Source organism: Camelus dromedarius, chromosome 12 (assembly GCF_036321535.1).
Source record: "Camelus dromedarius isolate mCamDro1 chromosome 12, mCamDro1.pat, whole genome shotgun sequence".
NCBI lineage: Eukaryota > Metazoa > Chordata > Mammalia > Artiodactyla > Camelidae > Camelus > Camelus dromedarius.
In genome coordinates this window covers 4,219,567-4,247,351 of record NC_087447.1, presented here as the reverse complement: position 1 = coordinate 4,247,351, position 27,785 = coordinate 4,219,567, and the positions used below count along the sequence as shown (strand labels likewise).

Below are 27,785 nucleotides of genomic sequence, written 5' to 3'. Positions count from 1 at the left end.
GCAGCTGCCACCCCAGGGGTCCCCTGTGTGGACACACTGTGTTCTTCATGGGCAGGGACTGTATTTGCAGCCAGCACAGAGCCTGGCACTGAGTAGGTGTGAAGAAAACTAAGGTTCCCGGGGGAGCAGGATGTCCCTGTGTGGGTGAAAAGGGCCTGGGTGTTAGCCAAAAGAGGACAGCGCGGCTGACCAAGCTCCCTCTGGCAGAGAAGTGGACATCCTACTGGAAGAGGGAGCACGCCAAGGGTGGAGACAGGCCAGGCGGGAACGAGGCACAAGAGCTGGGGTGCAGAGCAGCTGCGTGGGGTGCGGCATGGAAAGCCTGCTCATCTGGGCCTCGGTTGCCCGTGGAATCCTCATGGTGGGAACAAGACCACGGGCAGGACAGAGGGCAGTGAGCCTTCCTCAATGCAAGATAGAAACGTTTATTGATACACATTGATTGTCTCTCATAAAACTTCCCCTCACTACACTGGGCCACGGTGCCTGTAGGTGGGTCAAGGTGGCCAGGTGGAGCCAGTGCCCACTTTCGGGTAGGGGCCCAGAGATGGCCTGGAAGGCCCCCCAGAGCCTCAGAGACCAGGCTGATGGCAGCTCGGACACACTGGCCGGCACGGAGTCAGAAGAGAGAGTGACCCACCAAGCCGGCCAAGGGTCCTTCCTGTGTCCAGCTCATCGCCAAGACAGAAAGCCCCATTTCAGTCTCCAAAGGATTCACTGGGGGGCAAGGCGTCATCTGCAGAAAGACTGAGCTGCAAGGCAGGGTAGGGAGAACACTGTCCCCGATAGCACCATCTCGTGCAGGTCTGCTCACAGTGCTGACTTGAGAGGACCGGATGGAGACGGCAGGTGTCCAATCGGCGGGACGAGTCTGCTGGCCTGACGGGCGCAGGTGCTGGCTGTTCTTTACAAGGAGGGCTGACTAACGGGGCAGGAGGTGGACGGGTGACCCCTTCTGCTCCTTTCCTGACCAGCCTGGGGCAAGGAGGAGCCCCACCTGGGGGCAACTTCCATACAGTGGGTCGTGGAAAAAGGACAAGGCTGGGGAGAGCCCGGCGTGGCCCCAGGGCCTGTTTGCAGGTGGCTGCTCCGTCTCATGTCTCTCGGCCACTCCCACAGCCTCAGCCCAGGGGGAGGCGGCACGTGAGGCAGGAAGCAGACTTTTCTCCTTGCACTCGGGCACCGGGGCGGCTCCTCTGCTCCTGTCCTTCCACAAAGGGCCCCGGAGGCCACAGGCCACTCTGGCCCCTGCCTCCCCTCCGGGTGCCGGCCTCTCAGGAGGCGTTCCCCGAGGGGCACTGCATCTCCAGGGTGACCGTGTTGGGCGTGCCGCCCCCGGCCTCCCCCAGCTCTGCCCCATCTCTCAGGGCCCGCTGGAAGACCACCCTGAGAGGCTCCCACAGCCGCTGCGACTTGTCCCTCCCGGCCAGGAAGTAGACTACGGGCTTGGCGCTGCTGTTGATGCAAATACACAGGTCGGTGATGTACTCGGGGAAGGGGGCCGGGATCTGAAAGACCCAGAAGAGGAACCAGTCGATCCCTAAGTAGATGGAGGACACGAGGAAAACCGAGACCATGGCCAGGATGACGTGGTTGAGCTTGGCGGAGCGCTGGCGCCGCCGGGCGCGGCACTCCACATGCGCGACGAGCGCCAGGCAGGGCAGTACCATGAGCGGGCAGAAGACCAGGAACAGCAGGATGCCCAGGAAGGCGTCCATGTGCCTGCAGGCCGCCCCCGACTCCTGGTGGCCCAGGAACACGCAGAAGTAGTTGTGGATGCTGGTGACCAGGAGCGCCAGGGTCCAGAGCAGGGAGCAGACCACAGCCGACAGGCGCTTGGGCCGACGGCGCCAGTACCAGGCGGGGAAGACGACCGACAGGCAGCGCTCCAAGCTGATGGCTGGCAGGAGGCTCACACTGGCGACAAACGTGCAGAGCCCCAGGATCCGGCACACGGCGCGGGCGTAGTCGGCAAACTCGCCCACGAAGCCCCCTGTGTTCAGGATGGAGAACACGGCCTTGCTAAAGAGGTAGCCGACGTCCGCGCTGGCCAAGTGCAGGAAGTAGATGGAGAAGGGGCTTCTCTTGATGGAGAAGCCGAAAAACCAGAGGACCAGCCCGTTGCCCACCAGGCCACACAGACAGAGAAGCAGGAAGATGTAGTTCATGACGGCCGGCGGCGGCAGCATGGTGATCTGCTCGATGGTCAGGAAGCCACGGCTGTAGAGCTCGGGGGCCTCGCTCACACCGGGACACATCTGCGCAGGCGTGGAGGGGAGAGGCCTGATGATGCTGGCCGGGCTCCACCCCCAAACTCGCACCTGTGTCCAGATGTGCTAGCTCCACCCCTAAGCCCCCACTGGATTCCAGGTGTGCTGGTCCTGACTGTAGACTTGTAGAACCACTGGCTCCAGCTGGAGCAGGGCACCCCGGTCCCACAGAGTGCCACCCTCCACGCCCCAGAGTCTGCAGCCAGCAGTCTACAGGAGGGACAGTGAAGAAAAGTCAGCCTTCCATAAAGGAAAATGTCCGTGTTACGCAAGATAAACAAACTGAAGAATTTTTTCGTATTGAAAGAAATTAAGAGACATGGCCAACAAGTGCAGGGCTGTCAGCCTGGGTTTTATAGTGGATCTAACCATTGCTATAGAGGCTACCGTGGGGATGGCTGGAGAAATGTGACTATGGAATAGAGGCAATGGTGTTGTACCAATGTTACATTTTCTGAACAGGAAAATGTGCAGTGCTTGTGCACGGACATGCCCTGGTTCTTAGCAGACACAGGCTGTTTGGAGGCTAGGGGGCTTGATGTCTGCAACTTACTTTCAAATAGTTCTGGGACAGAAAGGCAATCTATCAAGAGATACGTAGAGAGAAAGCACAGGTGGCAATAGGCTAACAGTTGATGAATCAGTGAAGGTGTGTGCAGACTTTCTGTACATGAAACAATTTTTCACACTAAAACATGAAAATATTTATTTAAAAAAATAGAGTCACTTGTAAGTTCTCAAAACAAAAGTGGACCTTGTCCCATAGTGACAGGGATCAGAGAGCCCTGGGGAATCAGAGGTGGGCCCCTGCTGGCCCAGGGTGACCCTTTGGGATTCTGGATCATGAGGGACCTGGATCTGGCCCAGGGGGTCCCTAGAAGGGGCGACCCTTGAGGCAGTGGCTATTTATCAAGCTGTGGGGGGACACTTCAGTATTTTGACAATTGCTTTGCTTATACGAGTCCATCTGGCTAAGAACCAGTCTTGCCTGCGGGGTCTAGGCTGGCATACAAATGCATGAAGGTGGGCCAAGTGCAAGCAACTGGCAAGTTGGCGGGGGCGGTGGCAGATCAGAGGGCACCCGTCTTGAGTAAGTGGGCAGCAGCCCTGCTCCAGCCAGTGGGCGCCAGGGGAGACCGGCGGGCTGAGCGGTGGGTCATTCTTTCCCCTCTCCCCAGAGAAGCCAGAACTCTAGATCACAATGTGAACTATCCTGATCTTTAAATGTTCACATTCAAAAAGCCATGTGTTTGCCAAACACAACACGTCTACAAGCTGGATTCGGTTCTCAGGCTGTCGATTTTGACCTCTCATTCCAGGCGGTCAAGGCTGCCCAGAGCACTGTCTGTCACTCCCCTTCCCACACCCTGGCAGACATCACCAATCCATCCCAGCACTCTTTCCCACAAGGCCTGAACCTGGCCACCCCTAATCTAAGGCTGGGTATCAGTTCTCATCGCTTGTGACTCTCCCTCCAAAAAAATCAAAACAAAACAAACAACAACTAAACAAATGAGAAGATTCTTGAAGCAGGACCATTATGCCACTTTCCAGATGGCCTCCAGCTCTGGCAGAAAGCTAGGTCCTAAAAGATTGCTCTTTTAGGGAAAGGGAGGGAACTTCGGCCTGGCTTGGTCAAGGGGAATCTGCAAGCAGGGACTGAGGGTGCTGGCAAATGTTGGGGAGATGCCATGCGGTCCGGGCACGGGGTCTTATTCTCCACCCATCACTCTCTGAGTACATTTATTGGCTACACATGTGTCTGTCTGTCTGTCAACTCTCATACCCTCTAGCTTGCTCCTTACTCAGCCTTTCCTTTGATGGCTCTGGGCACTTCAGGCCACAGAGTGGCCTCCTACAAGCCTCCCCTTAGCTGGGGAGCTGACCCAGTAATTTACAAGACCCACTGCCTAAACGAGCCCACGGAGGGCCAGCTCGGGCGCTGGAGGGACCTGGGCTGCAGGGGCCGCATCGGACAGATCAGATCACTCTGCCTCTCGCAGGCTGGAAAAACCCTGCAATCCTCTCCTCAGAGTCAGAGTGGGGGGGTGGGTGAGTCACTGGGTGTGTAGCTGCCATCCCAGCCACATACCACCTTGTAAAACGCCTGCCCTGGAACACGGTCCCCTCCCTGGGCTCTGTCTTTTCTCTGGGGAGGGGGGATTTCTGGAGACTCCCGAGCCAGTCCCATCTGTGCCTGTCCCCCGTGGCGGCCACTCCACGGGGGTCACCACCAAAGGTGAAAGGGCTGCGGGCCTGGCTGGGACCCCCGGGTAGGAGGAGTCCTGGTTCTTTTCCGACCCCTGGACTCACCCCAGTCAAGTTACTACACTGGTGTGAGCCTCAGTTTCCCCAGATGTTACACGTGGTAAACTCAAGGAGTCCTTCCAACTTGAGAGTGTTTTGTCTGGGATTTGGGAGGTAATTCTAGAGTTTTTAAGGGCCTCAGAGAAAAAGGAGGGTGTGGGCAGAAGAGGTGGGTCAGCCTGATGGGCTGTCAGAGTCTCAGCCATGGCTGGAGCCTGGAGGCGAGTGATTAACTGTGAATAATGGACCCGAGCCGGGGGCGACACTGGCAGGGTGGCCCAGAGCTCCATGGAGCACGTGACATCAGGGTCCCCTGGGAGCCAGCCTGGCAGGGCTTGGCCTTGGGAGATTGCTGCCCACCACACATCCACAGGGAAGCAATGATGAGGCCTCTGAAGGCTGGTAACTGACACCCCAAGGTCTACATGGGACCGGACTCAAGGATGTCCGGAGGTGAAGGCCCTGGGAATCTGAAGGACCCAGTAGCCAGGGCCAGGCCACAGAGCCCAGAGGGGCCCTGCTGTCTGCTTGTCTGTCCTGAGCTAGAGAACGGGGCCTGGCTGGCAAAGCGTGTGAGCCAGGGATGCTGGGCTGGGTCTGCCCCCTTCCACCGCACCTGTCTTGCAGCCGCGCAGAGGAGCCCCCTCTGACAGGAGCTGCCTGGTGACACTTGCCTTGTTCCTGTTGGTGGGATGGGCCTCCCAAGAGCAGTTTCCAGCCATCTCCAGGCCTGGTGAGTCCAGATTCCTCTTGGCTCTGCTCACAGCTACCGGGCCGCCCAGCCCACCTGGCAAGGCAGAAAGGCTCACATTAGGGCGGCAGTGTTCTCCATGCCCTCCTAGACCCCTCCCCAGGCCCCTAGGACAGGCTTTATGGGAAGGACGGGGTGTCCTGCTGAGTCCAGAGCAGGTCACATCCATGTGCACCGCCCCCTCCTGTCCCGGGACCCTCATTCACCCCCCTGCTGACACACTAGTGACGCTTTCTGGGGAAGAAGTCCCTCTCCTTTCCTGCTTGGTCTGTAAGATTTCTGAAGCCAGAAGGCTTCTGGAGACATACATCTATACCCACACACACTTTCTTGGCCACCACCTTCATGCCTGGCCATGGGACAGGGGCTCTGGGCAGTCAGTCCCAGAAGGGAGAGTGGATGAGGAGAAGTCATTTCTGGCAGGAAAACTTCCTGGAGGAGAAGGCTTGCCTGGGCCACGTGTATGTAACATGCTAAGGTGTCTGGTCTTTCCTCTGCAGGTGCCTGGAAGGCAGGACAGCCTGGTCATCATTAGCATCCTTGCCACCATCATCAACCTCTTGTCAGCGAGTGCCAGCCAGCCCACACCTGTCCTCCCATGGGGTCCTGGTTACGGACTGTGAGGCAGGTGTAGTTATCCCCGTACGATGAGGGCACGATGAAGGCACCGAGGCTCAGGGAGGTGAGGTCACCTGTCCTGGGTGCACACTATGACAGCCGCACACACACACACTGTAGCTTGGCAGATTTGTGTATCTGCAGGACTAGAGCGGCTGCGGCGGCAGGAGGGACCGGCCCGGAGGCCGCTGTGGTAGCCTCAGCTCCAGGCTGGAGAAGGGGCAGCTGGACTGGGCCAGGACTGCAGATCAGCAGGCTTGGGAGAAGTGACAGGTCGGGGAGGGGGCGTCCCTGCAAGACTTGTCCACCCTGGCCAGTCAGAGCTCATTGGTCCGCCAGCCCCCATCCCTCGCATTGTGCAGGCGGGACACTGAGGCTGTAAGCGGAGGAGGGGCCTTCCGGGAGCACAGCCAGGCTGCAGGCTGCTAGGCCCCTCCTCCTCCTGACTCCTCCGGAATTCCTTCCTCGGCTGAGGGCCACCGCCGCCTCGCGCGCGCGCGGCCCCTCCGCCCAGGGCGGGGCGGGGCCGGGCAGGCGCCGCTCATTGGCTGCGCGGGGAGGCGGTCCCCGCGAGCTGCCCGCCCCTCTTTAACCCTCGGCCTCCCGGAGCCGGTGGCTCACGGCCGCCCCTAGGGGCAGCTGGCGGGGCCGGGAGGGCGGATGGCATGGCCCGGGACCACGGCCCCGCACGGCGCGGGGCTTGCGCCGGCGCCCCAGGTGGCTGCGCAGGCAGTGGGAGCCCTTGTGCGCGAGAACAAGTGAGCACTTGTGATGCGTGTGCAGTGTGGGCCTGCAGATATTGGGTGCTAGGAGGCGTGCGTACTTCGTGCCCCCCCGAACTCCCTCCCCCGCATAACTTGAGTTGGGCCCCTGTCCCCTTTGCCACAGACAGGCCTCAGGCTTTTCCGCGCTCTGGGGCTTGCTGGTGCCTGCACCCACAAACTACCTGCCTCTCCCCCATCCTTCCTGGCCTGGGGTACTCCCTCCTTCCACACTCCTTCTCCACTGGTCCAGCTCTTCTTGGTTGCCCTTTCAGAAGCACATCACCCCTAGGTCTGGGCCCCAGGGGTGCCCTGACTCTGAGAGCCTCTTCCTTTCACCTCTGCAGGGCTGGACCCCCCACAACAACACAGATGCCTCCAGGGCAGCTGGCTGGGGCTGGGCATAGAGCGAGGGTGGGGGCCCAGCTCACCTCTGCTGGTTGATTTGACATGTGGGTGTCCCTCGTGTGTCTCTGAGGCAACGGGCCACCTGGAAAGCTCTTGGATTTATGCAGAGAGATTGGGAAGCCAAGTTGGACCCCGCATGGGCCATAGGAAGACATGTGTGTGACATGTGTGTGAGTGTGAGTGTGAGTGTGAGTGTGTGTGCTCCTCAGGTTGGGATCTGGCCTGTGATAGAACTAGCTTTAGCTATAGCAGACAAAAAAAAGCTGCTCTCTCATTTCACCCCTGACCTTCCCCTTTAAACACAAGCCCAGGAATGGGCCCCCATTACCTGTCTGCCCGCCCTACCCGGCTCCTCATATGCCTTCACACCTGCACACCACGCCCAGCTGCAAGCCTACCCTGGCCCCCCACCCGCCCCGCTAGGCAAGGCTGTCCTCCAGGAGGCCTCGGTGGGAACCGGCAGATGCCAGTTCTCCAGTCTCTCTCCTTGTCCCTGGGCGGCCACTGGCCATGAGGTGGGCTTGTGGCTGTCACTCCCCCCAGACACAGAGGAGACCTTTCAGAAAGTCTCAGGAACAGCCTTCATCCAATGCGGACACCCCGCCAGGCACCGCCCACCTTGGGGAAGGTGGGCCACAGCTGTCCGCTGACTGCTGAGGCTGACCCCTGGGTGTCCACCCTGGGGCCAGCCCCACAGCTGCCGGAGCTCAGCCCCGTGGAGGAGGGGAGAGCCGTCGGCGTGCGTGAGAGCTGTGGGAGCCACGGCTCTTGCTGGGTGTTCCCTCCCGGCCCTTCCAGAAAGCACGCTGGCCGTGGTGGGGGAGGGGGAGCCCCCACCCACAGGAGGACAGAGCTGGAAGCGGAAGACAACTTGCGGGGCAGGAACTGCCAGAGTGCGGGGGCCTGCCACTCAGGAGAGGGGACTCTCAGAGCTGCCCAGTGTCCCTGGGACTCCTGGGGCCTCAGGAGTGCTGCAGGAGGGCCTTCTCTGGTGGTGACAGCACTGCCCTGGGGTCTCAGGGTTCCTACTGGGGGCTATGGGATTTCTGGGGGCTGCCAGTTTCCAAGGTGCCTCCCTCTTTCTCCTTCCCTGCCTGGCCTTCACCCTGCGGTCCCGGTGCCCGGATGCCCCCCCTGGGCCCTCGACGCTGCGAACTACCTGCGGCTGGCCTGATGCTCCGAGGCCTCCCTTCGTGGAGGGCTCTTCCTGTGACGCCCACCTCTGGTCGCCGACCACCAGGGCAGCAGGCCAGCGCAGAACACTGCCCGGAGCCTCGGGAAGCTCGAGCTCAGAGTGGAGGAGAGCCCTTGCCCGCCTGCTGGAGGAGATGGCTTTGGAAGTGTAACCCGCCCCAAACCCAATTCCAGGCCCGGCAGGAGGGGGCGGGGAGGGGGAGGAGGAGGAGGGGCTGAGCCGGGAGGAGGCTTTGAGAAGGAATGCTTTGCTCAGGAGCCCCCCCAGGGCCCCACAGGGACTCAGCTCTCCGCCTGGTGACGTCACGTTGGCCTGAGCACTGCAGCCCGAGTCCGGCTGTTAATCCAGCTCCACAGGGCTGCCCGCTGCCCTGAGAGAGGGAGCGCCAGGCTGTCTGCTTGCCTGGTGCCTTCCCTCGGCCCCCACTGCGCATTTCGGGGCTTGCAGGTCCCCACCGGTGGTTTAAATGTACCGAGGGGCTGATGCTGAGATGCCAGGAAGCAGCGGGATGAGGGCTTCATGGAAGGGGTGGTGCAGGGACCTTTGGTGTGGGCAGCAGGACAGTGATGCCAGCCAGGTGGCACCCCACTCCCCCTTCCATCCCGGAATCTGCCCAGGGCCCCCTGTGGGCTTATGGAGCCAGGAATTCCCTTTTCCCCAGCCCTAATAGCAGTCAGATGGCGCAAGTGGAAAATCACAGTGCTTGCCTGGACTGAGCAGGGAGATCGGCAGCTGTGGTGCCTGGTGCGTGCGCTGCTCAGCGGGAGGATGAGTCAGCTCCCCCTCTTCCCTTGCGAGCCCCCCGCGGGGTCCTGGGGCATCGAGCCAAAGCCTGGGGGGTGCAGGGGCCAGAGGGATGGCCATGAGGGCGGGGGTGGTGAGGAGTGGATTCCCAGGGAGCCACCAGGGAAGGTCCCGCTGCCCTGGGCCAACTTTCTCATGGCCCAGGGAGCCTGAGGGAATTCTGATGAGTGCTTTCTTTGCTGGAGCACACGGTGCCCAGATTGGAGGCAGGGGGTGCCTCTGTGGGTACCTTAAAGAGGACCCAGAAATTGAACTTCCCCTGCACCTGCCATGGAGCTGCAGGACCCCTGTGCCCAGCCGGAGGAGCCCGATGTCCCCACCCAAGTGTGAACCTCAGATGGGCTTGGATCGCAGGGCTACCTGCAGGGTCCAGCTGACCTCCAGGGGCATTTGTTTTTCGGGAGGGGTGAAGAGGGGCTTGAGGATACCGAAGCTCATGGCCATGCCCAAGGCTGAGAGCGAGGGGCTGGGCAGGCGGCAGGCAGCGGCTGGTGACCCTCCCTCATCTCCCAGGCAGGCCAGCTGGGGCCCAGCTGGGCTGCTTGTTTACATGCGGAGGCTGGAGGCCGGTGGGGTGGGGGGTGGGGGGAGCCAATCCCTGCAAGTTCCAAGTGTAATTGCATTTGAACTCTTAAAAGGAATTGTGTGAAGTGGGCAGCGGCTCTGAAGTCCACCGCCTTATTTGGTCTGGAAATCTGTTTCTTTCAAAACTAATGAGAGGTGCTTGTAAATGAGAAAGCCACTCTGTGCCTGGGTTTGCCATGTCCCATTGCCACCTAGAATCCTCTGGGCTCCTGCAGGGACAGTGGGGAGACCCCCAGCCACACGTGGGGCCCCTGTGGCTGCCTCAAATCTTGGGTGACCCTAGGCCTTGGTTCCTCAACTGTCAGGTGGGAAAAAGAATGACTCATGGAGTTGCCGTGAGGAAGGAATCAGGTCCTGGGCAGAAAAGCTCTCTGTGACCCCGGAAGCACTGTCATTCCTCCCCTCCCTCCCTCAGCGAGGCTTAGGGCTACTTCCAGTGGCCAGCCCAGGGCTGGCCATGTGGCGACCGAGATGCCATCCCTGCCCTGGAGATCCTCATGTTCTGTCCTCTTGCTCTGAACAGTCACCACCCAGCCATCAGGTGCCATCCTCCACCCCTCCAGTAGAAGGGAACTTTATTCTTCATGGTCTCCTGTCATGGGCCTCACAGGTGGACTCTGTGGTCCACCCCACGCGTCCTACAAGGGTGCAGGCCTGGACTCCTCTGCTGGGGGGTCCCTGCGGGCAGGAGGATTGTGCCGGGCCCTTCTGTGGCCCCTTGTTGCCGAGCTGCTTGCTATGTGGTGGGTTGGTCCCTCCAAGCCAGGAGGGAGCGCTCACAGCCTCCCAGGCATCACCGCACACACTGTGGATGGTCACTGAGCACCGGCCAGGTGCCGGGCACTGTGCTCCGGGCTGATGAATCAACAGATGAGGTCTCTGCCCTCGGGAAGATGGTAGGCAAGGCTGGAATCAGATGACCCGGACACATGTAAAACTGCATCTGAACAGAAGGCACTAGGGCCAGGCAGTCCAGGGAGATCAGGACGGCTTCTTGGAGGAGGTGATGAGGGAGCCTGTGGGGAAAGTTGGGCAGGAGTGGCTCAGGTGAGAAGAGGAAGGAAGTCATCCCCAGCAGAGGAAACTGCATGAGCAAAGGCCCTGAGGCAGGCGGCTGGCTGCACAGGCAAATGAGGGGCTGGATGAGGCTGAGGGGATGCAGAGCTGGGCAGCTCTGAACACCTCCTCTGGGCTCAGGATCTCACCCTCCATGTCCTGTTCTCACCTCTCTGATGCACTTTGTCCCTCTCCTCTGGGGGCCCGTGCAGTGATGATCATAAGAACTACAGCTACCTCTAGCTGCGTCCTCTGAGCCAGGGCCTGCAGCCTGGACGCATCTCCGAGCCTTCTCGTACCGGGTCCTGCCCACACCTGGCAGCCTCACAGGTAAGCCAGTCGGAGGAGCACACCTCAGGGAATAAACGTTGCGTCCACAATCTAAAGAGGCCCCCCAGGTGTCGTGGTGCCTCCCAGGAGCTGGCTGGTCTGACAACTTGTGCTTCCTCTTGGTGGGGCTCTCTCAATATGCCCCAGGTCACTGTGTCTCTAGAAATTTCAATGCATTTTGTGGGGATCACCTCCTACCGGCTGACACGTGTGAGTCAAGATTTCTAGAGCATTTGTGCGTCTGGCTGGTCGGGGCCCACCTGCGTGATGTCGTCAGTGCAGTGGGTCAGTAGGTTGTCCTGTGCACCAGCTCCAGAGCTGTTTTTCTTACTCCAGTCAAGTAAGACCCCAGGATGCTGCTCATTGATTAGATTGAACCCTGTTTCATGGTCGTTCAGGTCAACAATGGTCGCCTATCAGCAATTTCATATGGTCAAACCAAGCATTTCAGTCCCAGGCACTTCGTGATCCATGAGCCACGGCCAAGGACCTCTGTGGGTCACGTTACTCTGATTATCACGTTTCCATCATGGTGGCTACACCCTCCCCGTCTCCTCGGCCCTGCTGCACTGGGAGGCCTTCATCCTCACTGAATTCAGGAAGTTCATTTCAGTGGCAGCATCTCCCAAAGTCACTCCCGGTCCACAGAGAACAGCCACATGCTGGGTTCCTCTTCTCAATGTATTTCTCGAAGCTTTGGTGAAGGGCCCTTCCGGGGGCGTGGACAGGGCGTGGGCGAGCAGGCTGTGTGTAATGAATGCGCTCCACAGTCCCGTTTCCCCAGGGCTTTGGGGACTGTCTCTACAGCGGTAGTTCTCAACCGGGAAGGATTTTGCTTCCCACCCCCAGCCGACATGGGGACATTTAGCAATGTTTGGAGACCTTTTGGTTGTTACAACCGGGAGGGGTGTGCTATTAGCACCTCATGGACCAGGGATGCTGCTAAGCCCCACAATAACCTCTGCAACAAAGAGTCGTCTGGCCCCAAATACCAATAGTGCCGAAGTTGAAAAACCGTTCTCTATAGCACACCCGGGAAGTCCCGGAACCTCACCTCTGTTTAAGATGGGCCACCACTGAATGTGAGTTGGTGCAGCCACTGTGGAAAACAGCATGGAGGTTTCTCAAAAAATGAAAACCAGAGCTACCCTATGTCCTGGCAATTCCACTCTTGGGTATATACTGGGAAAAAAAATCCCACTAATTTGAAAAGATACACGCACCCCAATGTTCATAGCAGCATTACTTACATTTGCCGAGTTATGGAAGCAACCTAAGTGTCCACCAACAGGTAAAGAAGCTGTGGTCTACATAAACAATGCAATCCTACTCGGCTGTGAAAAAGGACATTTTGCCACTTGCAGCAACTTGGATGGACTCAACATGGAATCCAAAAAATACAGCCAACTAGGGAATAAGACAAGAAAGAAGCAGGCTCACAGGCAGAGAACAAACCAGTGGTTCCCAGCGGAGAGAGGGGAGAGGGAGGGGCAGGAGAGGGGTGGGGGAGGGGTGGGGGAGGGGCAGGAGAGGGTGGGGGGAGGCTATTATGGGATGATGTGAAGTCATGTGTGTGAAACTTTGGAAATTGTAAAGCGCTATAGAATTGAAAGAAAGTTCCACTCAATTAAAAAAAAAGTTAAATTTTGACTTAAAAAAAAGGGCTACCACTGGGTCCAGATTTCAGTCAATGAAACGAGCATTCTGTTAAGCGCTTCTCCCAGCTCTGGGTTAATACACTGAGTCTAGGACAGGTGCGGGCGCCCACATCAAAGTGAAGCTGACCCAGTATTGCATTCCTTCTACCCGGTGTAACGCCCGCAGGGCCTTGCGCATACGGAGCCTGGCTTTCTGCCACTGCAAGCCGGAGGTGCCTGTTAGTTCTTTTGCTGTGTACAGTGCATCTTCCTGGGTCAGATTTTATAACCCCTGCCCCTGTGGCTTGAGTTTAGATCCAGAAGCAAGAGGAGTACTGGCCCCTTGAGGAAGCATCTCCCTTACGAGTGATTATCCCAGCTCCTTCAAGCTGACCCCTCAGAGCGGGGCCCGGGGGCGGCTTCTCCAGGCAGGAGAGTTCTGTGGAATTTGGAGGTTCAGCCGCCTGGCAGTATTTCCAGATGGGATCTGTTCCAATGTTCAGGGTTCCCCTCTTTCCCAATCGATGTCCCAACTTCAACTGAGGGAACCCGTGTGGCCACGAGTTCAAATGGCTGTGCTGACCCCCAGGGTCAGAGTTGGGCTTTGATTTCTAAAACGTCAGCTCGGTGGCTACAGGAGATGTGGGCTTTGGAAGGGCAGTAATGAAGGTTTTCTGGTGCTTCAGCAACTTTGTCACGGGATCGGGGGCCCAGACTGCCCCCAGCACTGTGTGACCCTACTGCTGTCCCCTTGCACCCACTACAGATGGAAACCCGCATGTCCCTCCCAGTTACTAGCTTCTGCTGTCTGATGGAACCACCATACTTTGCAGTGGAAACTGCTGGCGGCTGGGCGGTCCTCAGTTCTCCGGACCATCAGGGCCCCACTGACTTGCCCATCTTCCCAAAACTGCCTTCACTTGAAGTAGAGTTAAATAGTAGCAGAAGCACCCTATGATCCAGCAATCCCATTCCTGGGGATATATCCAGAGGAAACTCTAGTTTGAAAAGATTCCTTCACACCAATATTCAGAGCAGCACTATTTACAGTAGTCAAGACATGGAAGCAACCTAAATGTCCATCAACAGATGACTAGATAAAGAAGATGTGATGTATATATATATACACAATGGAACACTACTCAGCCATAAAAAAGTATGAAATAATGCCATTTGGAGCAACATGGATGGACCTAGAGATTATCATACATCATGAAGTTAGCCAGAAAGAGAAAGAAAGTACGCTAAGATGTCACTTATATGTGGAATCTAAAAAATGAGACAAATGAACTTATTTACAAAACAGAAGCAGACTCATAGAAAACAAACCTGGAGGGGAGGGTATAGCTCAGGGGTAGAGCACGTGCTTAGCATGCGTGAGGTCCTGGGTTCAATCCCCAGTGCCTCTGTCAAAATAAATTAACCTAATAATCCCCCCCAATAAAAGAAGAAAGAAAGGAGGAAAGAAGGCACTTCAAAGTCTATTTCAATATGGGTATGAGAACAGTGTTAAAAAACAAACAAACAAACTTGGGGTTACCAGATGGGGAAAGGAGAAGGGGTGGAGGGATAAAATAGATAAACAACAAGGTCCTACTGTACAGCACAGGGAACTATATTCAATGACTTGTAATGGCCTATAATGAAAAAGAATGTGAAAAGGAATATATATATATATATGCATTACTGAATCACTATACTGTACACCAGAAACTAACACAGCATTCTAAACTGACTACACTTCAATTAAAAAAAAAACAAAATGAATAAATAAATAGTAGCAGAAGCATCCATTCTGAAAGTCCAGGGGTTGATGGCAGCTCGAGGTGAGCTGTTCTGCAACAGAAACAAGCAGTAGCACAGAGCAGGGCATGGCAGGCGTGGGGATCTGGGCCTTTCCAGGCCGCGTCGCGGGACCGCAGAGCTATGCGGGAGAGCTGCAGGCAGGGCCGCCGTGCGTGCGCACCGTCGTTGGGTTGTGTGTCCTGGCTGAGAGGTGTGTGGGGCTGAATTCCAGTGCAGGCAGTTTGCTGAGCCTTGGGTCCGGTCCTGGGGCTGCGTGCAGCCTTCCGCCCTATGTGCTTGTGGCTTCCCTGACTACACAGAGGGGGTGCCTGCATGTCTTTGAGGCCTCTTTCTGCAGTGGGATTCCCTACCAGGGGGTCTGCAAAGTGGTCTTTCCCTGAGATGGTGGGAGCCACCGCCTCGGTGATGCACTCCTGTCTGGCTCTGAACTGTGTCAGAGTCCCTCCTTGCAGAAATGTGCGGTTCTGTCACCCTGTCGTCCCCCACGCCGTCGGCAGTCTCACCTGGGGAAGGACCTGTCAGGGATGGAACCAGGCAAACACTCTGCCCAGAAGCTGGGAGAGTCAAAGGAATCTAACCAGTTAGGGAGTAGCTGGCCCATCCTAGGTTGGCCTAGCTTGAGGGGCTCCTGGCAGAGAGATCCTAGGGCCATACCCCTCCCAGAGGAGTCCCCCCAGCTTTCCACCCGCTGCCCCAGGCTCAGTTCCCAGGTTGCTGCAGGCCCTTTCCAACCTCTAGGTCTGTGCTCATGGGTTCTCTCTACCTGCTATTCCTTGGAAAACTCCCACCACCCTTCAGGGCCCAGTTCAAAGGTCACCTCCTCCAGGAAGCCTTCCCATGATGGCCAGCTAGGACCTGGCACACAGGAACGCTTGATGCGGGATGCACGTGTCCGGTGTGGCTCCCTCAGCCAGCTCTGAAGAGCAGTGTTGTTCCCTAGGCATTGTTCTTTGAGAAGATTCCCCAGTTCCAGCTCCTGGGAAGTTGCCGGCTTCCTGAGGAGCCCACGTGGTCCATTAGCCGTCTGAGTTGGGTGGGGACTTTCCCTCCGCTCTCAGAACAGTTCTTGACCGTGACTTGCGAGGTCCCCTAGCCTGGCTTGGCTCCCCGGCAGGCTGAGGCAGGACCTGCCCTCCCCAACCTGGATGACCACCAGCCCCTCCTCGGCCTCAAGTCCACCCACAAGGGGCCTCCCCTTCCAGGTTTCCTGGTCCTGGTGGCCTCTGCCCTTTGGGCTGGTGCCCCACTGAGGAGCCTGGGCAGCTGGCCTGGCAGCAAGCTCAAAGTCTGGGCTGCTTCCCAGGCGGTCCCAGGGTCCCTGTCCTGCTGTCTCTCACTCACCTGCAGACCACCTTCCCTGCCCACCTTCCCCCCAGCCCCTGCCAGGCAGCCTCCCCCTGAGCCCCTGTTCGGTGCTGCGGCCTTTTCTCTCCTAGCCTGAAACGCATCACCTGAGGGCAAGGGTGCCTTTAAGACACCACTGGATGCAAGTGGCCAGCCAGAGCTAGGTGACCCCACCTACGGCCCCTCCTTAAGGCAGGAGGGTGAGAACACATTGGTACCAGGTAAGCCCCAGTCCCAAGTGATTCCCAGGGGGCAACTGGTCTCCTGGGGGGGGGGGGTCTGCCTCCTGCCCCTCTAATCCATTCCTCTCCACCCACCACCACACTTTAAAGCATAATTCCCATCCCGTCTCTCTCCTGTGCTGGAGACCCTCCAGCCGACTTCCCATTGCTCTCAGAATAAGCTACCCCCTCAGCATGGATGCGAAGCCATACAGGGGCTGCTGCGGCCCCCCAGCTCTGCCTTGGCCCCCTCCCCTCAAGCTCACTGTCCTCAGCCCGCTGTCACTCGCTCTACACACCACGCCCCCTCCTGCCTGCCCTGTGGCCAACTCCCCATCGTCCTTCAGACCTCGGCTAAAACATCACCTCCTCCAGGAGGCCCTCCCTGACCGTCTCATCTAAAGATGGCCCCTCTGCGTGTTTTTTAGAATTGAGATTTAATGAATTCGCTTCCCATAAGATTCACCCTTTTAAAGGGCGCAGTTCAGTGATTTTTAATGTAGTCGCAAGATTGCACCAGCATCAGTACTCTAATTTCAGAACCCTTTCATCACTCCCAGAAGAAGCCGCTTACCCACTAGCAGTCCCTCCCCATCCACCTCCCCCCAGACCCTGGCAACTGCTAACCTGCCTCTGTCTCTGTGAATTTACCTACTCTGGACATTTCATATGAATGAAATCATACAATATATCCGTGGCCTTCTGTATCAGACTTCTTCCGCATTGCATAATTATTGCCAAGATTTAGGACTTCATTCCTTTTTATAGCTGAGTAATATGCCTTTGGATGGATGTGCAGAGTTCTGTTTATCCCTCCATCAGCCCCTTCGTGCACGAATCCTGTGTAGGATTTTTGTTTCCCCACCATGCTTGTCTCATTTTTGATCTCTCTGATGAGATGCCACCTCCGAGAGGGGAGACCTGACTGCGAGCTCAAGGCTGTGCCTTGGTGCGTGGCCGGGGCTGGGCACATGGCGGTGCTGGGTGAACAGGGGTGTGCGGGATGGTCTGAGCTTGGCACAGCCTCGTTGCCGTGGATGCTGGTTGGTAGCGCTGTGACACCGACCCATCCGGGACCTGCACGTCTCTGTGCAGGGAAATTCACACCCTAGGAGCTGCCCGAGCCAATGGCCACGTTGCAGGGCGGTTAGGAGCACGCCTGCTTCCTCGCCCCGAGGTGGTGGAATCACCCTGAGTTTGTTCTCTGAGGTCCCCATGGGGACTGTTGCTACTGGCTGACAGCGCTCCTTCCACGGCTTCCTTCCTTCCCTGACCTACATCTCGCAGTTCAAACAAACTGCTCAAACCCTGTCTCAGGCTCCCAGCTCAGGAGGACATATGTGTGTGTGTGTGTGTGTGTGTGTGTGTGTGTGAGTGTGTGTGTGTGTGTGTGTGTGCTCGCCTGACCTGGAAAAGCCTCGGATTCCTCTCCCAGTCAGGCCGACTCGCCCCCGCCTCTCCCAGGCCCTTGCTCCGGGCCCCCCATGGGGCTTCTCTCCAGCACTGCACCCCAACCGTGAAGGCATCCCTCCAGCCCTCTGCTCTCCTGCCCCCACCCCGCCGACCCTCGGCACTCACAGCCTTTCTCTTGGCAGCCACCCTGAGCATCTCGGTTCCCAACGGGACAATGATCTGGGTCTCCCCAGATTCCTGTTTGTATCATGTGTGGGAGAACTGAAAATAGCCCGTGCAGCCTGTGCCCAGCCTGGGAAGTATCTGGTTTTCCCAGGGGTTGGTCTCCGGGGCACAGACGAGGGACTTGTTCAACTGACGATCCTGCTTTTGGCCCCGGGCTCAGCTGACACATTCTCTTCCCTGGGCTCGGGCAGGCCTGAGGTCCACTGTGTCCCTCACTTGCTGTGTGACCGTGGACAGAGCATGCGGCCTCTCTGAGTCTTAGTTCCCCCAAGCACAATGGTAGGATTGTCGCTGCACTAATCTTGGTGCTAATTTTAAGACTGAATGTGACAAGGACTTGGGATTCTTTGTGATCTTAAAACACTGCGTTATGTTTCCTCCAGGGATGGTGTCGAAGGGAGGGAGTGGAAGGACAGGCCCTGTCCTGTGTCCCTTCTCGCTGCAAGTGGGAATGCCACCGTCATTATCCCCATTTTAAGGATGCAGAGACCAAGGCCCCGCAAGGTGGGGGTCTTGCCGGAGCTCTAGGTGGCTGAGAGGAAGGATATAAATTCAGGGCTGAGAATATGGAAATGGATATATATATATATATATATATATATATATATATATGCATACGGATGACTGAAACGTGATGCTGTGCAGCAGAAATCGACCTCACATTGTAAACTGACTACACTTCAATTTAAAAAAAAACAGGCTGGGATAAGCAAAAAAAAAAAAAAAATCAGATCTGCATGGTTTGAGGCCCACGGTTCTTTCTTGTAACCAGGAAGACAGGTGATTTTTTAAAAAAAAAATTTTCTTGTGGATTTGGCATCACTCTTTTTTTTAATCTTTTTTTTTAACTGAAGTACAGTCAGTTACAGTGTGTCAGTTTCTGGTGTACAGCACAATGTCCCAGTCATGCATATACACACATATATTTATTTTCATATTCTTTTTCACTAAAGGTTATTACAAGATATTGAATATAGTTCCCTGTGCTCTACAGAAGAAATCTTTTCACCTACTTTTATATATAGTAGCTAACATTTGCAAATCTCAAACTCCCAGATTTATCCCTTCCCACCCCCTTTCCCTGGTAACTATAAGACTGTTTACTACGTCTGCAAGTTTTGTAGATGAGTTCATTAGTATCCTCTTTTTCTCTTTTTTTTTTAGATTCCACATATAAGTGCTATCATATGGTATTTTTCTTTCTCTTTCTGGCTTACTTGACTTAGAATGACTATCTCTAGGTCCATCTATGTTGCTGCAAATGGCATTATTTTATTCTTTTTATGGCTGAGTAGTATTCCATTGTATAAATATACCACCTCTTCTTTATCCAGTCATCTGTTGATGGACATTTAGGTTGTTTCCATGTCTTGGCTATTGTAAATAGTGCTGCTATGAACACTGGGGAGCATGTGTCTTTTTGAAATAGAGTTTCCTCCAGATATATGCCCAGGAGTGGGATTGCTGGATCATACGGTAAGTCCATTTTCAGTTTTTTGAGGAATCTCCATACTGTTTTCCAAAATGGCTGCACCAATTTACATTCCCACCAACAGTGTAGGAGGGGTCCCCTTTGCTCCACACCCACTCCAGCATGTGTTATTTGTAGACTTTTCAATGAGGGCAGTTCTGACCAATGTGAGGTGATATCTCATTGTAATTTTGATCTGCATTTCTCTAATAGCGACACTGAGCATTTTTTCATGTGCCTATTGGCCATTTGAATGTCTTTATTGGAGAGTTGCTTGTTTAGGTCTTCAAGACAGGTGATTTAAAGAAAATTTTCTATGGACTTTTAGAAATCATTTGAAACTGTTACAAAGATCACCTTTTGTATTTTTCAATAGCTCCCAGAAGCTGCTGGCATGCAGTAGGTGCTCAATAGATGCGTGGATGAATGAGTGACTGAATGAGTTGAACTGTAAAGCTACTTTGGCATTAGGGGCACATAACCCAGGGGCACATGCTCGCTGCTCCTGCAGGTGACAAAGAAAGCCCAGCTCCGTGGTGGGTGTTGGCCCGATGTGTCTGGGAAGGAAGTGGACACGACCAAGCAGCATCCAAGGGGACAGGCCCAGGGTGCCTGACCTCTGACAGTCAGGGCCCCAGGCTGGAAGGACGTTTGGGCCCCCCTGGGGTCTCCTCTGTACCCCAGCACCCTCACCAAGGAGGTTCCATTTATTCTCCTATAAAACAACACGGGATCGAGACACAGAGGTAGTTGGCAGTTTGCCCAAAATAACACAGCTGGGGGCACAGCTGGGAGCCGGGGGGGGGGTTGTGTTTCTGACATTCAAACCGAGTTTGGTGCATCCCGCGGGCGGGCGGGTATCTTGGGAGAGAAGCCCTCTTGGACAAAGCGAGCCGCCAGCAATGGCCCTGGCATGACACGAAGGACGTTCGGGCCGAGTCAAAGCCGGTGTCCCCACCAAGAGGACAGCTTGCTCCACTGCAGGTTCCAAGGGACACCACGACCAGGGCAACGGCTGGAAAGGCCGGAAACGCAGCGGCGGGTGGTGGGCCGATTGCTCGTTCGTTTTGGGTGTCGGGGGAGGGGCCGCGGGGACCGGAGGGCTCTGGCCCCCTGTGATTCTCAGGTTTGTTTTCTCCCTGGGGGCAGGCCGGGGAACGGAGTTTGTGTCCCGGGGACCTTTCCTCACCAGCTTTGCAAACCAGTGGCTCTGTGACCGCCCCACTGCTTCCTCTGGGCTGGCCTGTTGGCAGACTGTGCTTTGTGGCTTTGGAGGGTAACCCAAGGTCCAGCTGGCCCTTCCCCAGGCCTGACGTGCTGCGGCCTCCCTCTTACCCACCCCGCCACCGCCCGGCCCCGGGCAGCCTGTCCCTGCTTCCCACCCAGAGTGGGTCCTGTGCTCCTGGACTTGGCGCACGGGTGGTGCAACCTTGGGAGGACCGTCATGGAGCCCTCCGGCCTCCGTTTCCTCATCCCCGCTCCCTGGGACAGCGACAGCTGTCTCGGCTCACAGGGCGGCTGTGAGAACCAGGTGGTGAGGATTGTGGTGTGGGAGAGATCTTAGAGACATAGAACTTAACAGGAAAACAGAATCTTTCTCACCACTGTTGTGGCAGGCAGCCTTCTAACATGCCCCGCAAGGGTCCGCCTCCTGGAGTTCTCGCCCTGCTATGCTCCCCACCCCTTGAGGCTGGGCTGGATCTGGTGACTCATTCTAACTTAAAGATCATAGCCAGAATGATGGATGTGGCTTCTGGGATCACGTCCTAGAGGACCGTGACTTCCATTGTGCTAGTCCTCTGTCTCTCTCAGGTCTTTCTCACCTGCTCATTCTGATGAAGCTGGCTGCCTGTCGTGAGGTGTCCTAGGGAGAGACCACGTGGCAGGGAACCGAGGCTCTCAGTCCAGCAGCCCGTGAGGACCTGAATCCAGCCCAGAGCTGCTGAGTGAACCTGGCCCCGGAGGCGTCTGCAGTCTCCACCCCAGCTTGAGTGTAGCCTGGGAAAGAGAGACATCCAGCTGAGCTGCATCCAGGTTCCAGACAACAAACGTTGTCTTAAACCATGACTTTCTGGGGTTCTTTGTTACGCAGCCATAGATAACCCATACACATATGGAGTTTAATGTGTCTTAGGAAAAACGTAGCACGTGAAACTGGATTTGTGACAGTTACTGCTTGCGGTCGCACTAAGTAGGGAAAAGTAATCTGAAGAGATCTCTAAGACGGGGGAGGGATGGGAAAAAATCGGGACTTCAGACGATGACCCAAGTCTGGTGATCGCAGCGATATTGACAGGATGGTGATAGACGCTGCAGCAGGTGTGCTCAGCATTACGGGTAATTCTGGATTATGTCTGCGGGCCACTGTCCTCAAGGTGCGGCGAAGCCTTCCTCTTTCCAGGCTGAGTTCTGTTCTGCTGAGGGGGTGGGGGCTGCACCACATAAAGATCGTTCAGGTTTCGCCCTCCTGCCTCCCTTTGCTTGCTGCCCCTCCCTGGCTCCTCCCCACATCACGGCCTCAATGTGCCCAGCATCCCCATCTGGGGAGGAATGGCTCTGGGGACTCTCTGCTGTAGTCCAGTGTCCAGTGGGTTGAGGAGACTGAGGATCAGGAAACCCTCCTAGGGAAGCTTCTGGCTGTGGCAGAGTCATCACCCTTCTCTGGGCTGAGGAGGAGGGATGGCAGGGACTGGGGAAGGAAGAGGAAGGAGAGAGGGAGGTAGGGGTAGGGGTGTCAGATGATGTCGCTGTCACACCCGGGGTTTCCTGCAGGACTGCTCCCCAGTCTGGGGCTCCAGAAAGCCCCCTGGACAGAGCTGGTAGGAGGCCTGGCGACCTCACCTAGCCTCAGCCCCAAACAAGGTGGGACCTTGGCAGAGCACTTCCTGCCTCTGGCCTCAGTTTCCCCATCCCTAAAAGCAGGGCCCTGCAGGCCTGCCCAGCCTTTTACGGGGTGTGGCTGGAGCCCACTGAATCTGCGTCCCTCCCTCCAAAGCCTGGGAAATGCAGTCACAGCATCCTTTCTCCCAGTTCCCTCGGTCTCGTCCACTGGACCAGACAGACATGGGGCTCTGAGGGTGGGCTGGAGGGCAGACAGGGCGGGACTGGCACTCAGGCTGTTCCTGATGGAAGGATGCCCCCTACCACTGGGTGCCTCCCTCTGCCCAGTGCTTGACACATGTCACCTTGCTTGGACCCTCTCAAAAGGCTTGTGAAGCTGGTGTAATTCTCTCCCTACTTTGGACAGGAAGCAGGCTCAGAGAGGGCCGTGACGTGCCCAGGGACGCACAGCGGGCTGGCAGAGCCAGAATGCCGGTGTCCCAAATCCGGTTTTGTTCGCTGCTGTCCCGCAGCACCCAGACTGATGTCTGGCATGTAGCAGGTGCTCAATAAATATTTTTTGGGCAGGGCTGGCTAAGTAATGGCTCCTGGTTGACCTCACAGAGTGGCTGGACCTGGGGGAGGCAACTCGAGCCGAGGGCTGGACCCCAGCTGAGGTTACATTGCCACTAGGCACTAGGCAAGTGCCTCACAGCGATCTTGGGTTTTTTATGATCCCACTTCACAGAAGAGGAAACTGAGGCACGCAGAGGGGCTGTGACCTGCCCAAGGTCCCACTGGGGACTGGGGACAGGCTGGGCTCTGGTTTCTCCCTCTGGTTTCTCTCCCAGGTGGGACAGCTGGCTCCTTGGCCCAGTCCCCCTCAGCCAGTGCCCCCAGGCCCAGGAGACCCACACTCGGGACGGGACCGCCAGGCTGCCCAGACAGCCCCCAGCCCTTTCTCCCCACCCTCCCACCGAAAGCACCCCCGAAGCATGAGGCTGACTGACTTACAGAAAGCTTGCAATGGACATGGCCCAGAGACCATCTGTCTGCTCCCCAGGGACAGTTCGGTCCTACCAGGGACAATACTCGGGCATCTGAGAAACCTTATTTCTGTCTCCCTTTTTGTGAGCGCGCCTTCTGTGAGCCCACCTGCGCCCACACCTGCCTCAGCACCACAAGGTCTGCGTAAACGCCTCCAGGGCGCTGCATTCCACTTGGGTTTGTACAAACAGCAAAGGGATTCTTTAATTGTAGTAAAGACAAGCCCTCGGGGGATGCGCCATTTTTTGCAAAGAGCTGGGTGCGTCTATTCTTTCCTTTTTCAGAATGAAAATATCTTACTTTTTTCCAGGTTTTAAATTGCATGGTGATGGTTAAAAACAAAAACCAAAGAGCAAAACCCAGAACCAATCAAATCTATGAGCACGTCTTGTGATTTCTCGCTGTCCTCGCTGACCACATTCTTGCCCTCCAGAGCTGTGTCGTCTTTTAAATAGCTGCCAACGGATGAGCTCAAAGATGTCGTTGTTATTTGAATTTGCATGTTTGTATTTGAATAAGATGGAGCTTTATTTCAAGTTGTTCATTACTGAAATTTTTTCTTTTGTGATCTGTTTTTTTTTTTTCCTCTTCAATCACCTTTATTTTTAAACATTTTTAGAAATTTGCAACTCTCTTACATTTTTAAGGTATGTGAAACAACTAAAATTGTCTAGTATCTGCCTTGGGGTGTGTGTGTGTGTGTTTGGCATCAAAAGAAAACGTTTTTATTCTGGCTGCATATATTTAGAAATGCTAAATGACAAACACTATCTTAAAACAAGAAGGTGAAGCAGAAGTTACAAAACAGGAAATAGAGGTCGCAAAATCTCAAATTTTCTCATCTATGAATTTAGTACTGAATTACTCATGCACTTAGGAAAAACTATAAATTAAGACTAAGCTAATACAGATAATAAGTAGTTTGAATGGGGTTGTCTTGCTTAAGTTTTTTTGGTTCAGTTTCTTTTTTTCCTTCCTTCGTTCCTTCCTTCATTCCTTCCTTTCTTCCTTCCTTCCTTCCTTGCTTGCTTTTTTGCTTAGGTTTTCAAACTAACCAGAATTCATTCAGGTCAATATCCAGCAGTTACTTCCACATTGTAAATAGTAGCCTAATGTACAGAGAATTCTCATTGTCTCAAACATCTCTACCAGGACAAACTTAGAGGATGCTTTAGATCAGAGTTGGCATTTAATTTCAACCAAAATACAACACTATAGACTATATTCCTAACGATTTCAACGGGGAAATTAGGTAATTACGAGAGTACATCAACGAGTTCATGTTTAAATACTGCTGCCGCCGAGTTACAATGCTCTACTACCAGGAGTCACTGTGGCATCGATGTGGAACCAGGACAAACTAGGGAGAGCTGGAAGGACGTGTCCTCCCCAGACACACGTGTGGACGTGGTGCGGTGGCTGTGGGGGTCAGACCCGGGTGCTGGGAGATGAGTCACCCCTGCAGGTGAGCCTGGAGCCCTGAACCCTCATGGGGAGACTCTCCTCCTTGCTGGGGGCCTGATGCCTGGGGAGCCCCACCTCCAGGTCCCTGGGGGCAGCTGCCAGGTTAGCAGAGCACTAGGGCCCCGTCGGAAGGGCTGGGGGTCACCCTGGACCTGCAGCGCCTGCCTGTGGCACTAGTTGTCTTCCCTGAGCTCCTGGGGCTTTCTCTCCATCCCCGCGGCCCCCATCCAGCTCTCCTGGGCTCTCTTCTCCACAAAGAGGACCTCCTTCTGCTGGTGGGCACGGTTTTCCTCCAGTGCTGGCCCTGGGCCTCGGCCACCTCTTGGTAGACGCCGCGGATCTGCTGTGTGGAGGTCGTCTGTCCCCTTGCGGCGGCCAGCTTCCTCTCCAGCTCTGAGCAGGATGCTTCCTCCTTGCACCACTTCTCCTGAAGCTGCGTCAGGTGATCCACGTGGACTCCGGGAAGCATCTGGAGCCTCTGGCGCAGCTGCTGGGTCTCGCTGTGGAGCCGGGCCTTCTCCCGCCGCAGACCTGCCTCCTCCGCCTGCACGCTGGCTATGTGTCCGGTCAGCTCTTGAGTCATCTGCTTTTCTTCCCCCACTGGTCTGGCTCTTCCTTGAGGTTCCAGCCCAGGACCTGGACGGGACACTGTGATGTCACCCGGGACCTGCTTCAGGTCACCTTCTGGACGAGGGACGGATGGGGGGCCCTGTGATGCCCCCCTGCGCCCCGCTGGCCTTTGGCACTGCCGTCCCCCCCGCCATCTCCCAGAGGCCTGGGCCCGGGCCCGGGCCATGGGGCGGCCCTCAGTGGGCGCTCAGCAAGGGACTCCAGCTGGCCGACCTTGTCCTGCAGGGCCCACTCCCTTTGGGCGTCTGCCTCCACCAGTCTTTCTTTCTCTTCCTCCTTCTCCTGGACTTGCTGCTTCCATCTCCCGATTTCCCAGGCCAGCAGCTCTGGACTTTCTGGAGAAAGAGGGTTTTCCTGCAGGTCCTCCTTCCCTCTCTGCTGAAGCTGCTCCCCAGTGCTCTCTGGTGGCTGGAGGCTTGGTGTCTCTCATCGGTCACTTTGGAGAGCTGAGAAGGCAGGCTCCTGTGAGCCTTTTCTAGGAAGTCCACGGTGCCCTGAAAGGCCGACCTGCTCAGGCTTGTGTTCAGAGCCGACGTGCATAAAGTTTGTAAGAGGGGAGGACTGGCTTCCCCGCCGGGCAGCCTGCTGGCTCCATCGGCTTGGGTCGTGGGTCCCCCGGTCTCAGTCTCTTGTCCACAGGCTTCATCGCGGGAAGAGCATCCTTCTCCTTCGGGAAGTGTGCCATTTCTTTACTGTCAAGACCAGCCCTGCCACACATACCAGGGTCCCCCAGGGAAACAGAAGGGTCAGGCTTTCCCAAACCAGCAGCAGAGCGCCCCACAGGTGCTCCAGCTTCAGGGGGGATGCGGGCCTGGGGACAGGTGGCAGGCCCTCCATGGCTGCCAGGGCCCCACAGCTCTGCCTCTGAGGCCAGGGTCCTCTGGGCCACAACTGACTGCTCAGAACCCTGCGGGGTGTTCTGTCTCCAGGTAAACAGGTCCCTGATGACCGGGGCTGACCATCAGTTGGGCTGGGGGAGGGGAAGCCAGCCAGGTTCTAGGAAATAGTTCCCCCAACTTGGCTCTGGAGTTAGAGTGATGTCACTTCTCCAGGCACCAGGGGAGGGGGGAAGGGCTGATCCCAGCCTGCAGCTGGGCCACTCTGGCCCCCTTGTAATCTGGTTCTTGTTCTTTGTCCCTTTCCCACCTATGGGGAATTTAATCTTTTTCTTACTGATTTAAAAAATGTTTTTATTATGTATTTATTTTTTAAATTGAAGTATAGATGATTTACAGTGTTGTGTTAGTTTCAAGTGTATAGCAAAGTGATTCAATTATAATATACATATATATTATTTTTCAGATTTTTTTTTGTGGGGGAGGTAATTAGATTTATTTATTTTTAGGGAAGGTCTTGGGGATTGAACCCAGCCTTGTGCATGCTAAGCACACACTACCACTTGAGCTACACCTTCCCCTAGATTCTTTTCCATTATAGGTTATTACAATATATTTAATACAATCCCCTGAGCTATATAGTAGGACCTTGTTGCCTATCAATTTTGTATGTAGCAGTGTGTACGTGTTGTATATAGTAGTGTGTTTATCTTACTGATTTTTAAGAGCTCCGTAGGAGGCAGAATTTTGGCCCCTATGGCCTCCCCTATACCACACGGCTGTGGTTACAGTTGGTTAGATGGCAAAACAGATTTTGCAGATGTAAGTAGGGTTACTAATCAGCTGATCTTAAAATAAGGAGATTATCCTGGATTATCTGGTGTGTCCAGTGTAATCATACCAACCCTTAAAAGCAAAGAGATGCTGCAGAGGGGAGGTTAGAGGGTTTGGAAGCATCTTGCTGCATCTGAAGCATCTCATTCAAAGCATGGGAAGGATTCAGTGTTCTCCTGCTGGATCTGATGATGGAGGGGGCCACGAGCGAAGGAATGCCGTGGCCTCTCGTTGCTAAGAATGACCCCTAGCTGAAAATGGGTACCTCAGCCCTAGCCCCGTAAGCAGTGAATTCTGCCAACCACCTGGTGAGCTTGGCTTAGGCGGGTGAAACCTTGACTTTGGCCTTGTGAGGTCTGGCCCCTGGACTTATGACTTCCAGGATTTAGATAACAAGTGGGAGTTGTTTTAAGCTAAATTTGTGTAACCTGTTAACTACAGCAACAGAAAAAAGCTCTTTATATAGCAATGTTGAAAACACTTTTTATATATAGTATAAATACTTTTTCAGGTACTTCATTTGTTTTTTTAAAGTTTACCCGCAATTATAGTGAAGCTTCCTAAATTCATTAATAAAGGGTAAACTCAAGTTCCATTTTGGGGGATGACCTTTGGGGTCAGTACCGCAAACTCACATGCAAAACACAGATTCCTAGGCTCTGCTCCCAGTGTTTCCGATTGGGCAGGGCTGAGAGGAACCAAGAATGTGCATTTCTACCCAGCGCCCACGTGGTGCTGACGGGTTGGGGACCATCCTTTGAGAAGGCATTCCTCCCAGCCCTAGGAAGGTCCTTAGAGCCGCTCCCTGAAGGAAGCTGAGCCCCACCCACAGGGGGCGGGTCGGAGAGGCCCCGCCTCCAAGAGTGAGCTCTCCGTCTTCATTGCCTGATAGTGAAGGGGCGTCCCCTACATCCCAGTGCGGGGCCCGCCTCCTCCCCAACTCCAGGGCCGG

The 27,785-nt window shown here is 55.6% G+C and overlaps 2 protein-coding genes across 3 annotated transcripts; both read right to left on the bottom strand.

Annotated features, from left to right (window-relative positions):
- Positions 1-405: 405 nt before the first annotated feature.
- On the bottom strand, positions 406-8,458 carry MRGPRF (MAS related GPR family member F). Of its 2 annotated transcripts, none has more exons than XM_064492032.1 (3): positions 8,275-8,458; positions 5,252-5,364; positions 406-2,480 (listed from the first exon to the last, which is right to left on the bottom strand). In XM_064492032.1, the coding sequence occupies exon 3, from the start codon at positions 2,256-2,258 to the stop codon at positions 1,275-1,277; it is 984 nt and encodes a 327-aa protein (XP_064348102.1). In that variant the 5' UTR covers positions 2,259-2,480; positions 5,252-5,364; positions 8,275-8,458; the 3' UTR covers positions 406-1,274. The 2 variants fall into 2 exon arrangements, with proteins under 2 accessions (XP_064348102.1, XP_010996385.1); XM_010998083.3 differs by having other exon boundaries at positions 406-2,258.
- A 15,778-nt stretch (positions 8,459-24,236) lies between these two features.
- On the bottom strand, positions 24,237-26,000 carry LOC105104395 (uncharacterized). Its single transcript, XM_064491850.1, has 3 exons — positions 25,945-26,000; positions 25,377-25,850; positions 24,237-25,169 (listed from the first exon to the last, which is right to left on the bottom strand). Exons 1-3 carry the CDS (start codon positions 25,998-26,000, stop codon positions 24,707-24,709), a joined length of 993 nt encoding a protein of 330 aa, XP_064347920.1. The 3' UTR covers positions 24,237-24,706.
- Positions 26,001-27,785: the final 1,785 nt, after the last annotated feature.

Excerpts from the sequence above, each read along its gene's own strand:
- LOC105104395 (XM_064491850.1), bottom strand. The coding sequence starts at position 26,000 with ATGGAGGGCCTGCCACCTGTCCCCAGGCCCGCATCCCCCCTGAAGCTG. Across the intron at positions 25,851-25,944 it reads CCCCTGAAGCTGGAGCACCT|AAATGGCACACTTCCCGAAG; the intron begins GTGGGGCGCTCT and ends TTGACAGTAAAG. Across the intron at positions 25,170-25,376 it reads AGTGGGCCCTGCAGGACAAG|GTCCTGGGCTGGAACCTCAA; the intron begins GTCGGCCAGCTG and ends TGTCCCGTCCAG.
- MRGPRF (XM_010998083.3), bottom strand. The coding sequence starts at position 5,299 with ATGGCTGGAAACTGCTCTTGGGAGGCCCATCCCACCAACAGGAACAAG. Across the intron at positions 2,259-5,251 it reads ATCCCACCAACAGGAACAAG|ATGTGTCCCGGTGTGAGCGA; the intron begins GCAAGTGTCACC and ends ACGCCTGCGCAG.